The sequence below is a fragment of the Saccopteryx bilineata genome, chromosome 2 (assembly GCF_036850765.1).
Source record: "Saccopteryx bilineata isolate mSacBil1 chromosome 2, mSacBil1_pri_phased_curated, whole genome shotgun sequence".
Taxonomy (NCBI): domain Eukaryota; kingdom Metazoa; phylum Chordata; class Mammalia; order Chiroptera; family Emballonuridae; genus Saccopteryx; species Saccopteryx bilineata.
The window spans coordinates 385,116,635-385,129,158 of NC_089491.1; the positions used below are offsets into that span (position 1 = coordinate 385,116,635).

Here is a 12,524-nt window from a genome sequence, read left to right on the forward strand (position 1 = left end):
TTGGTCCACGATGCCATTTCAAACAAGTCCGGTGACCAGTCCCGGCATCCCGCGCGCCCTGTCCCGGCCCCTCTTTTCAGCCGGGTCTCGCTACACTCGCCAGGCGCGAGCCCCATGCAAGCTCCAGGCCAGCGCCTCGGCCGTTCCGGCTCCTCCTCTTGAAATCCGCTGCTGCCCCCCCTCTGCCCGGAGAAAGCCCTCTCTGTCACGGCCTAGACCTGCTGCGATGCCCCCAGTCGGGCTCGCCTGAGGTCACCTTTCCTCGTCCTGGAGCAAGTCTCAGCGGAGGCCATGGTCTTGGCACCCTTATCTTTCCTCCTTTCCTCTCAACCAGATTTGAGTTCCTTGAACCGGAACCCGACTGGCTTCTGAGGGTCTCAGGCCACCCAGTAAGGTGCTTGGCACACCGTAAGCACTCCGTAAACATCGGATGACCTACTGAAGATGCCGCGAGGGCACTGTTCCCTCTGGAAGGCGGGCCTAGGAGAGACTGCCATTGGAGTCACTAGGTGTTGACAGTTTCCCTACTAAGATGTGTGCACCGGTCGGTTGCCAGGAGAGCGCATGGTTTGGTGGAATTTCAGAGAGCTCTCCAAGAAAGAGAGGAGGCAATGAGCTCCCAGGAAAAGAAGCATCGGCCACAGAAAAGCAGGAGAGAAGGCTTGGGTTAATGCCAAGGGGCCAAACAGAAAGGAAATCTGAGCCTGGATTCTCCTACAACTACAGTTAATTTCCGTCCCAAAGGCCCTTCTGGTAAATACCCTCTTCTTCTCGGGCAGACTTTGGAGCCAGGGAGGCCTCTCAATAGGCATCTCCAGAATATTCCTTGTGCTGCTACCCAATACCGATTCATGTGTTCTTTTAAAATGACCCTCTGGGTAAGGTCAGCCCAGCTAAGACCTCCAGGTCCCCTGACTGGCGGAGTGGGGATGGGAATGGGAGGCACTTAACCATCTTGTGGGAAGAGCCCAGGAAGCAGAAGACCTGGGCTGCAGCCCTGGCTCCGATACCCACTCTTCAGGTCCCCGGATAAGCCCCTTCGCATCTCTAAGCGCCCTGCTCCTCATCAGTGACCCCAAGATAAGTAGTCTTTGTCCTGCTGGGGGGGGGTCCTATGTGGTCTGGGGCTCCTATGGGTTTATTAGCTCTGGCATCCTACACACCTTCAGGCTCCCAGCTGTGGCTGCCCCTCCCTAAATGTGGGGAGAAGGAGCGGGAGAGAATCCACCTTTCAGATACAGGGTCACACTGCAAGCGATAGGGACAGACCCTCCCTCCCCTGCGTCAGCGCTGGCCACATAAAGCCAGGGCTGAGAAGGAGTCAGCTGTGTGCGGGCCCCGAACCACTGTCCCAGGCCACAGAGAGCCAGCTGTATGCAGCCCTGAACCACTGTCCCAGGCCGCAGGGAGCCAGCTGTGTGCAGCCCTGAACCACTGTCCCAGGCCACAGGGAGCCAGCTGTGTGCAGCCCTGAACCACTGTCCCAGGCCACAGAGAGCCTGCTGTGTGCAGCCCTGAACCACTGTCCCAGGCCACAGGGAGCCAGCTGTGTGCAGCCCTGAACCACTGTCCCAGGCAACAGAGAGCCTGCTGTGTGCAGCCCTGAATCAGTCCCAGGCCACAGGGAGCCAGCTGTGTGCAGCCCTGAACCACTGTCCCAGGCCACAGAGAGCCTGCTGTGTGCAGCCCTGAACCACTGTCCCAGGCCGCAGGGAGCCTGCTGTGTGCGGCCCTGAACCACTGTCCCAGGCCACAGGGAGCCAGCTGTGTGCGGGCCCCGAACCACTGTCCCAGGCCGCAGGGAGCCAGCTGTGTGCAGCCCCGAACCACTGTCCCAGGCCACAGAGAGCCTGCTGTGTGCAGCCCTGAACCACTGTCCCAGGCCGCAGGGAGCCTGCTGTGTGCAGCCCTGAACCACTGTCCCAGGCCGCAGGGAGCCAGCTGTGTGCAGCCCCAAACCACTGTCCCAGGCCGCAGGGAGCCTGCTGTGTGCGGGCCCCGAACCACTGTCCCAGGCCGCAGGGAGCCTGCTGTGTGCAGGCCCCGAACCACTGTCCCAGGCCGCAGGGAGCCTGCTGTGTGCGGGCCCCGAACCACTGTCCCAGGCCGCAGGGAGCCAGCTGTGTGCAGCCCCGAACCACTGTCCCAGGCCACAGGGAGCCTGCTGTGTGCAGCCCTGAACCACTGTCCCAGGCTGCAGGGAGCCTGCTGTGTGCAGCCCCGAACCACTGTCCCAGGCCACAGGGAGCCTGCTGTATGTGGGCCCGAACCACTGTCCAAGGCCACAGAGATGCCAGACCCAGAGGTGCCTTCCCATCACATCTCTCCTCTTTTCCTCTTCCAGGACAGAGCTTTGTCCCCTCGATGTCCCCACACCTGACACAGATTTACTAGTGACGAATGAATAAGGACTTTGCCACAATGCCTGTCCTCCCATGGTGAGGGCGGAAGGAGAGGGAGGAGAGTGTGCTCTGTTTGGCCCGGCACCCAGGCCTCTAAGAACTGACTGCCTCCCAGGTATGGACCAGCCAGAGGAAGACTCCTGGATCCCCTCACCACAGTTCAGAAAACACAAGGCCCTGTGGCAAGTTCAGACTCCACCCACTGTGCACACAGAGCAAACATCCCCATCAGTGCTACTTTATTGTCATAGATGTCAGGTACAAACAACTGGTGCATGAGAGCCAGTGCGCCCCAGTTCCTCTCTGGCAGCCCCTGTGGGTAAGCAGGAGAACGGGGTAAGGAAGATAGAGGGGAGCCATGGGCTGAGCCTGGCTCACCTGGACCCACCACACACAGCCCAATGGCCAGTGGCCATTGCTCCAGGGGACACCAGTTCACCTCCGCTAACCAGGACACTGTCACAGTGTAAGCTCTGGGGGGGAAGAACCGGTGTCTGGCTTCCTCTGTTTCCCACGCCTGGCACAGGGTCTGGCGGGCAGTCAGTGCTTGATAAAGAACTAGAGGGTGCCCACAAGCCTATGAGCAGCCATGACAGCTGTAACAGTGGCTGTTTCCTTCTTATTTACAAAGAGGGAAACTCAGGCTCAGTGAGGTTGTGCAATATGTTCAAGGTCACACAGCCAGTAAGCTGCAGAGCAGGGATTTGAACCCAGCGGTCTGGCTCCTGAGTTGTGCTCCTTACCCATCTGCTCTGCTGCCTTCCATATACTCGATACTCACAGGAACAGCAAACACACACTCACATAAACAACACACATGCATACACACAACACACCATCCATGTTCACAGAGAACACACATAAAATGCAATTTGTATCCATTGCACATGTGTACACACACAGACACACACGAATCAATGTCTAGTCATTTGTTTTCCCAGCCAGCAGTGGGACAGAAATGGGCTCGCCTGGGGAAGGGAGGTCTGGGGTTCAGGCCGCGCCCGGCCTTCGCGTCCCCTCTGCTCCCCCTTACCCAGCCTCTAGTCCCTTTCCCTCCAGGGAGCCAGGTCCAGTGCGGGGTGGGCGGTGCAGTTGACAAAGTCCCGAGGGAATGTGTTGGACATGAAGATGTTGTTCTTGGACACGGTGGTGATGCCCGTGTTGTCACAGATGATACGAGGCAAGGAAATCGTGGCCAGGGCCTGCCGCTGCTGCGTGGTGAACACACCCTCGTTCTGCCACCAAAACCTGCGTGGGAACACCCAGCGGCGTCACGCCTGAGGCTCTCCTGGGCTGGGAGGGCATCCCCTGGCTTGAGCCACTCCCTGGATGCAGAAAAACCACAGTCACAGTGGACAGCACTCTACAGCCCAGGAGAGCTCCAAGCCCTCAGGCAGCCAGGGGCTTTCAGATAAGTGAAGAAGCCCCCCTCGTGGCACAGGGTAAAGTCCAGCTTCCCGGATGCCCTGACCCCAGCTGGACAGTGAGCCGAGCCCACACTCACTCACCAAGCCTGTGCCCTGACCCCAGCTGCACCCATGGGGGTGGAGAGAATCTTGGAGGTGTATATAATTCCACCCAGAAAGGGACACCTTTTTCTCATCTTCCCAAAGGCACAATATGAGCTAGGTGAGCACTAAGTATGACAGATGTCAGAACCCTGATGAAGTGGTTCCAGGAGAAGCAAGGACGGGACTGTGCAGTAGTGGCTGACAGCACCTGGCTGCACCCGGAAACACGGAGGAATAAAGAGGCATGTTCTCTGTCTCCCCTCCTTCCCCACCAGGGGTCCAGGTCCCTCCCTGCGGCCCCCCTAGCAGGTTCAGAGCACGTTAGGGCTCCCTGGAACACAGCGGGAGGTCGCAGGTTCTTTCCAGCCCTTCATTTCACTGGAAAATGCTGGAGGCTCAGGACAGACCCAGGGCCACAGGCACATCTAGGGCGCTCCGCCCGCCTCCTCCTCACCGATCGCCATCACGGAGCTTCTTGAACTGGGTCCCGATGAGGCAGGCGAGGAGCGGGCCCACGCGCCCGTTGGCGTTCAGGGGCTCGGCCACGCCCCCCATCCAGATGTCGATGTTGTTGGGCGTGCCGTACTGCTCCATCAGCTTCCTCGCCAGGTTCGCGTTCTTCAGCACCGTGGTCAGCTCGCCCGTTGTCTGCGGCTGCGGCAGCCCACAGAAGCGCCTCCAAGCATTGTAGCCTGCGTGGAGGGACGGGAGGGGTGGCTGTGGGTGGACCCTAAAAAAGTATCCTTCCCCACACACTGAGACCATCTACAGAGTCACAGAAGGGCTTCTCCCAGGCTTTAAACCTCTAGGGAGCCCTGAGCCCCTGGCTCAGGCCAAGGGGACAGCTGAGTCGCGCCAGGACCCTAAGGCCAATCCTAAATTGCTCAAACTCCTGCCAAGACCAAAAGTAGGGACACCTCATCGTCCCCCTCTGGAGACCTCAGACCTGTGAGGGGGAGAAGTGTGTCCAGAAGGCTTGGCCACACTGCCGTCCCAGCCCGAAGGCACAGGCTTTGGGGTGGGGCTGATTTGTGTTCATATTCCAGTGCAGTCACGGACTCGACTGGAAAACCAAGGCAGGTTTTGAACCTCTGCAAAGCCCCAGTTTCCTCTTCAGCCAAACAAGTGACAGTAGTTAGCCTCTTGCCCTCGAAGGTCATGGATGATGAAGCAAAGTGAAATGATGATGGAGATGGGTTTTCAGACCAGAGGGACCGGAGGGCTCGTGGTTATTAAGAGGCTCCCGTTTAAGGAACTGCTGGAAATGGGCCTGGGGAGCCCGGGGGGTGGTAGGGGCCTGACCTCAGACGGATCCCTAAGAACCAGGTGGGGGGGCAGGGAAGCCTCGGGCAGCTGGGGGCCCTGGAGAGGGGGAGGGGAGCCCGCCGCCCCGCACCTGGGAGGCCGTGGTCCCGGCTGCGCTGCATGTTCAGGGCGGGCAGGTCCAGCCCGATCCTCATGACCTGCTCGAACAGCCGCTCCCGGATCTCGTCCACCACGATTTGGTTCTGGCGGTTCAGCTTGGCAGGGGTGGCCATGAGGCCCCGAAGGATGGGGTCGATGCCTCCTGGGGGCCAGAGGAGCAATGTTGGGGGGGGTCTGGCTCAGTGTCAGAGCTCAGATAGGAGTCGAGGACAAGTTCAAAGTAGGGTTGGGGGATTGCAGAAGAAGGCTGGGCATTTCCAGCTCCTGGTGCCAACGGGGCCCGAGGGGGAAGGTCCTCACTAGGCCATCTCTCATCATGCTGTTCAGACTAGCAAGGTTGGGGTGCCTCCAACATCTCCCTCGGGGCCGTCTCCGTCCCATTCCTTGTAGTTAGTTGTAGAAGCAGAGTCTGGTACACCAGGAAGGAGGAGGAGTCAGATCAGATCCCCCAAAATGGAAGAAACGAGGATTTCTCCTGTGCTGGCTCTCTGGGGCCAAGCCCGCCCTCCCCACCCTCAGCTGCCAGCCCCTTCTCTCCTGGCCTGGGCCCCGCTCACCTTCCAGCACAACCCTCCACGAGGCAAAGAAGACCCTGCTGAGTGGAACGCGGGCGTTGGGCCCCACGGGCCTGTACTGATTGTCCAGGCGGAACATGAAAGGTTGGATGAGAGTGTGGCCATAGCGGAAGGCGTTGGTGAAGACGTTGGAGATTCGGGGGTCCACCGAGTCATTGTAGCCACGGTACCTGGGCAGGTACTTCCTCTTGGCCTCTGGCCCCAGCACCAGGGGCAGGTAGTCCCGGTAAGTGATGATCTAAAGGGAAGTTACTCAGAGTGGCCTCTCTACTCACCCCTCCCTGCAGAGTTTTATCTGCTCCTGGCTTGGGGGATCCCTCTTGTCCCTCCATGGCCAGGGAACTATTTCCACAGCAGTGGATATAGGTCTAACAGAGTGGTACCAAGGGGCATAAACAGAAATCTTGCCGGCTGTGTGACGTTGGGCAAGTTATTAACCTCTCTGAGCCCCAGTTCCTCAAATATAAATTAAGGGCAGTTATGCTGCTCTCTGCATAAATAACAAATGGCTTTGTTAGTCATTGTGAGTTATCAATGCCTCATTTCTCCTACTAACTTAGAAGCCCCTCTAGGGCAATGCTTTTATCTCATTTCTCTTGGAATGACTCGGTGCCCAGCAAGCCTGTGGCTCACAGTAGGCTTCAGTCGATGACTGTGGAAGGGGAGGAGGCTAGGAGGCGAAGGGTCACCTAGGTGATTTGCCCCCGTGAAGAGGAGATTCAGAACAGTCTCACTCTAGAGTCGAGACTCTGCGAGTTCCTCTGAGGCTTAAATGAATCTCCTTTTAAGTTCTTGGTGCAACTCAAAAACTCACCCTCGGCACTGCCACTGTCTGGCAGGATGAGGCAGAGCCACGTTCGGATCCCAGCTCTGCCCAACCCCTGGTATCACAGAGGCTCAGGACCACCTACCTGGACCATGGCTCCCACGATCTTCCGGGCTTCCTGGTAGAGCCTCTCCCCATCCCAGCGGGGGTTCAGGCGCTTGAGCTGTGTGGCCAGTCGGTTGTGCTCCCGCAGAAAGAGTGTGTGCATTGAAGTGAGCTCAGGCATCTCACTGGAGCGGGTGTCCCCTTGGGGAAGCAAAAGGTACCGTCACTCCTGAGACCTCCATCCCAGAATGGCCTTGCTCTGCTGAAACTCCCTCCTTTAAGATGCCTCCCACCCAGCCCACCTCTCCACCCATCTTTCCCCACCATGTTCAGATGACACGTCCCCTGCCTTGATGCCCTGGTCCACCATAATAGCTTCTTCCTCAGTTTAGGGGCTGCTGGTCAGAGACATTCATTCGATGGGTGTCAGATCTGACCTCTGCCTTGCCATCTGGGAGCTCCTTGAGAGCAAGGCTTGCTGTCTTTTGCCTTTCTTTTTCTGACCCTCTCACCCAACACACACATAGACACGTGGGGGTTAACATAACACAGTGCTTCGTACAAAGTCGGAGAGCCAGGAACACTGCCTAGTTGACTTCTCTTGATTCCGAGAAGGCCAAAAAGTAGCATGCATGTGGCACTCCCACTTCCACACTCATGTCAGACACGGCCCACGACCCCAGCACTCTCTCGTGCTCAAATTGGATGCAACTTCAGAATCTTTGTCAACACAGAACTCCAGAAAGCCACTGCCATCCAATCGGAGTCGCCACCCCTAACCTACCCTTACTACATGTGGATTGTGCAGCCCACTCAGGGAAGGGGGTGAGGGCGCAGGGTGGTTCAGGTCCACCCCTGAGACTTCAGAAGAACTGGATTAGACCCCTGATCCCTCTAGTCCTCCCCCCAACAGCCCTTCTTTGGGAGGCCCTGAGGCCCACTTCAGCAGGACACTGGGCTTGGTCCTCACCAGCTCTAGAGGCTGGTGGGAGGGAAACTCCGAGAGGAGCTTTTCCATCCTGTTAGCTGTCCGAGGTCGTGACGACCCGGGCCTGGGACAGACAGCTCGCTAACACCAGGCTGGAGGCAGCCATGATTGCTGAGGAGTGTAGCTCTTCCCTCACTAGCCCAGGAAAGTCCACACTGTCACTGACCTTAAATCTCCTCCCCAGGGCTCGGCCACTAGAAGCCACCAGAGGAGAGGTTGGGAGATCAGAGGGAAGGGCTTCAGGCCAACTATTGGGTTTAAATTAAAACAAAACAACAACAAAAAATAGCCCTGGCGAGTTGGCTCAGTGGTAGAGCATCAGCCTGGCATGTGAATGTCTGAGGTTTGATTCCTGGTCAGGGCACACAGGAGAAGCGCCCATCTGCTTCTCCACCCCTCCCCCCTCCCCTTGCTTCTCTCTTTCTCTCTCTCTCTCCCCTCCTGCAGCCATGGCTTGATTGGAGTGAGTTGGCTCTGGGCGCTGAGGATGGCTCCATGGCTTCGCCTCAGGTCTAGGAAGAGCTCAGTTGCTGAGCAATAGAGCAACGCCCCAGATGAGCAAAACATCGCCCCCTTGTGGGCTTGTGGGAGTCTGTCTCTCTGCCTCCCCACCCCCACCCCTCAAGGAATAAAAAAAAAAAATTGGAGTAAATTATGCAAATGTCTAACCACCGTGCTGTGTACCTAAAACTAATGTAAAATAATATTGAATGTCAACTGTAACTGAAAAAGAAATGTTATAATAAAGTCCAAAACAAGTAAGAGACCCAATGGAAAAAAAGATTGGAAAGTGTCTGAGCATGGGCGCCATCACTGCTCCAATGGTATCCCTGGTATCCCCAGTGCTCACAGCTGTTTCAATTTAAAACCCCGCCCTCTCTAATTACAGGAACTCGAGGTGGGCAGGGGGTAACATTCTGGAGTGGCCTTGTCCAGTGGAACTTTCTGAGTTGATGGAAATGTCCCGCAGCTGTGCTGCCCCAGAGCGCACTAACCCACGAGGCTACTGAGCACATGAAACGTGGCTAGTGCAGTGGAGAAAGTGAATTTTTAATGTCCGTTTATCTAAATTAACTTAAATTTAAATGCAAATAACCACATGTGGCTAGTTAGTGGCTACCTAACTGATGATGTGGTTCAAGAGGGGAAGGCCCCCCATTGCTCTGTCTCCTTGGTTCCTCTTCCTCAGGGACTCGATTCTCCTGTCTGCCAGAGTCCAGAGGGAAAGAGAGAGACAGAAATGGATGGACAGAGGCTCCTCCACCATCACCGAGTCTCCTTCTTAGGTTTGAGTTATTGTTTTCTGCTTTATATTTTTCCTTTCTGGCTCCATCCAACTTGTCAACAAGGCAACTGGATTAATATCATGAAGGCGGTGAGGGCAGAGTCTCTCTAAACGCAAACCCACAAGCTGCTTACAAAGAGGCCCACTGTGGCTCCAGCGGCCCCCGCCCCTGCCCCGTGCCATCATCCCTGGTCCCTGCTCCAGTCTGACCTGCCAGGAAGCAGGGGATGCTGGCGCTGCGGTTGGTGAGGAGGCAGGGGTCGTCGTGCAGGTTGTCGAAGGGCAGCAGGCCCCGGCCATTGTCGGTGAAGCGGTTGTTGACCTTCATCAGCCCCAGCTGATTGGTCAGGTTACGCAGCTTTCTGGCCAAGGGGTCCTCGCTGCCGTACACCATGCTGGCGTCCAGGAAGGAGGTGAGGGCGTTGATCTGGTTGCGGATGGTGACGTTGCTCTTCGTGCAGGCAGGGCAGGAGCGGAAGAACGGGATGCAGTCTTGTTGGTTCCTGATGCGGGGGTCATTGGGCGGGATCTGTGACACAGAGGGAGACTGAGCCATCACACCAAGGCAGGGACAGCAGGCTGGAGCAGCTCTTCCCCCGTCGGTCCACGTGAAGGCCTTGACCCCAACTCAGAAGCAGCCTGCAGCCCAGGACCGGAGGGGAAACTCACACACCAGAACAGGGCTCCCTCAGGCTACAGGGAGGCTTACCAAGGCTCACAAGGGATCACTGTGGAAGGTGCCACCTGCAGTGCCTCTGAACTTCAGGGCCAATGCCTAGAATGCTGGCCTGGGGAACGTGGGGCTCCTTGGAGGTGAACCCCTAAACCTATATCTCACTACTTTTCTCCTCTGTGTCTGCTCCTCCTTCCGTTCCTCTAGATGTAACCTCTACACTGGCCAGGCTCCCGTCTTTTCCCTCTCCTGTTCCGGTCTCTCTCTCTCCCTGGCCTCTTCCGGCCTCTCTCCCTGGCCTCTGTCTTCCTCTGGGATTCTCCTTCCTTCTCCCCTACTCCCCCTGCTCAAACCAGCCAGTCCCCTCTCAGTCCTGCTCCAGCCCCACGACCCAGGCTCTGTGTAACACGGGCTTGGGGAAGGTGCCCTTTTGCAGGAAGGAAAGAGGACTGAGCATTGGGTACCCACACAGAGGTTTGAGGGACAGTGGGAAGATCCTTGGGGGTTAGAAAGAGCAAGGCCAGCCTTCCTAGGGAGCTAGGGATGGGAACCTGGGCACAGAGAGTGGTGGCCACTTCCAGGAGTGATGCCCACCCTCCCCATCGGCAGGCACTGGCAGGGCGGGAAGGGGGCACCTTGAGCGGAAAGCAGGGCGGCTGCTGCACACAGCTGATCTCGCAGTTAATCCCACTGACAAAGGCGGCCCGAGCTGCCGGCTCAGGGGTGAAATCGAGGTCGTGATCAATCAGCTGGCCCCACTGCATGAATAGGAGCGAACGGTCTTGGTCCGGCGTCAGCTGCGCCGTCGGGAAGCGCACGATGGCGTTGGAGACGGCACGAGCCTGCGGGACACGTAGCGTCAGGGCTGCCTCGGCGCCCGGGAGCCCGGCCGCGTCCCCTCTGCCCGCCAGCGCTCACCAGGGGCACCGGGAAGCCGCCGCGCCTGACCCCGGGCGTCCAGCCGTAGGGCAGCGAGAAGCCGTCCTCATACTCCGCGGGCAGCCAGCGCGCAAAGGCGCGGTTGGAGGCCCCCAGCGTGGGGCTGCGTCTGCAGGGCGAGGCCAGGACGCTGACACTAGGTGGCGCCAGGGTCCACCCGGGGACGTGGACGCCGCCCGGAGCCGCCCGCCCGCCCGCCGTGGGGCAGCCCGGCGCTGGGCACACCTGTTGTTGCACTGCCCCGTGATGGTGCGGTACTTGTCCTTCTCAGGGCACGTCACCCCGAGGTCCTGGTGGGCGCAGCCGCTCGACTTGGACAGCAGGTTCAGCTGGGCAGGCGTCAGCATGTCTGCAGGGGAAAGAGGAGTGGGAGGTGAGACCCCCATTTCCTATACTAGGCTGAGAAACCTTGGTCGGGGGTGGGGGGCAGTCCGAGGACGTGGAGGGAAGACTCCCTGAATGGAAGAGTTGGGGGCGGTCACTGGAAGGTGGTAGGGTCGCGTGGAGGGTCACTAGCGGAGCAGGGGTTGAGGTTGTAGAGGCAACAGCACCTGTGACGTTGAAGGGCCCTGACATCAGTGGTCGCAGCTTCCCCTCCAGCAGGTCCAGGGCCACATGCAAATAGTCAGCAGCCCTCACAGCTGTCCTAGTGGCTGCCACAGGCTGCTTGAAGTAGGACAGGAGTTCCATGGGGCTGGCTGAGCCACTACGAAGCCGCTGCTTGATGCTGCTCGGAGAAGGGCGAGTGAGAGCCAGAGAAACGGGCAGAGACACTCAGCAGAGCCCCAGCCGGGAGATGGGCACACAGGGCAGTGTGGACAGTCCCACAGACAGAAAGAAGGTTTCCTTTACAAACAGGGTACGGATCTGAGTGCCCACGCAGTGGCAAGGCCATGGGAGGGGTGGTTTGGAAAATGTTCTCACACACAAAGCCTCACAGACAGAAAAAGGGCCCCACCCACTCCCAGGCCTGTTCCTTTTTCGAAAGGCCTAGGCAGCCTTGCCCAGACTGGGCTGTGCCCGGCATCCCACCTTGCCCGCCGCTCCTTGTAGGCCTTGTCCACTAGCCGCCTGGCCTCCTCCATGCAGGTCAGAACCACGGAGGTCTCCACCTCCCCCAGCACAGCTGCCAATAATAGGGGTCACAAGGTCAGGAATGAGTCCAAAGCACCCCCCTTCCCATGAGGCCCCGAGCCAAGGTGGCCTGCACTGAGAAAGGCACACCTGGAACTCAGGCCTGCCCCCAGCATCCCACCTGTCCCTTCCTTCTGATCTGTTACCTGGAGCAGCGGCCTCTGAGGGCCAGGGCACAGCCAGAAGGGCCAGGAGCCCTGCTAGGGCCAGGGGCAGCTTCATCTCTGCAACCAGAGCCCCAAGCTCACAGTGTCCTTGGGAGAAGAGAGCCCCACCTTCCCGCTCCTTCCGGCCCCCCCTCGCCCCTCTGTACCCCAGTCCCAGCTCAGTGGGCCCTGCCTATGGTCGAAGCCCGGCCTCCCTGAGGAAGGGGTCCACGGTGCCCCTTCTTTTGTAGCTTCGGTCACTCAAGCCCCCGGCCCTCACTTCTGAGGCTCGCCCAGCATTGGCAGCACCTGAGCTGCATCTAGGCTTTTATATCTTCCCCTGGGGGAGGGGTGGGGCCGATGAGGCCCGCCCCTGGGGACCAAACTCTCTCCTCCCCCACTAGGGTTGGGGACTGTGGAAAGAAGTCCCCGATATGGAAAAGAAGGGAAGGAAAGGAGGGTCCAGAGCTGTCCCCAGAATTTCTCTCCCCATTGTGTGCCTAAACTAGTGCTGTCCCGAGGGGGTTCAGATAACTAACTTCCCTCCCAAATTCTTTTTCTCTTCAGTTTTTGAT

The 12,524-nt window shown here is 58.4% G+C and overlaps 1 protein-coding gene across 2 annotated transcripts; it reads right to left on the reverse strand.

The window, feature by feature from the left end:
* Positions 1–2,624: 2,624 nt before the first annotated feature.
* Positions 2,625–12,246, reverse strand: MPO (myeloperoxidase). Of its 2 annotated transcripts, XM_066264046.1 has the most exons (14): positions 12,117–12,246; positions 11,950–12,027; positions 11,702–11,795; positions 11,221–11,396; positions 10,895–11,018; positions 10,649–10,778; positions 10,366–10,572; positions 9,268–9,586; positions 6,825–6,985; positions 5,896–6,151; positions 5,310–5,480; positions 4,368–4,605; positions 3,436–3,650; positions 2,625–2,715 (listed from the first exon to the last, which is right to left on the reverse strand). In XM_066264046.1, the coding sequence occupies exons 2-13, from the start codon at positions 12,023–12,025 to the stop codon at positions 3,443–3,445; spliced, it is 2,160 nt and encodes a 719-aa protein (XP_066120143.1). In that variant the 5' UTR covers positions 12,026–12,027; positions 12,117–12,246; the 3' UTR covers positions 2,625–2,715; positions 3,436–3,442. The 2 variants fall into 2 exon arrangements, with proteins under 2 accessions (XP_066120143.1, XP_066120142.1); XM_066264045.1 differs by having other exon boundaries at positions 11,950–12,235.
* Between the last annotated feature and the right edge of the window lie 278 nt (positions 12,247–12,524).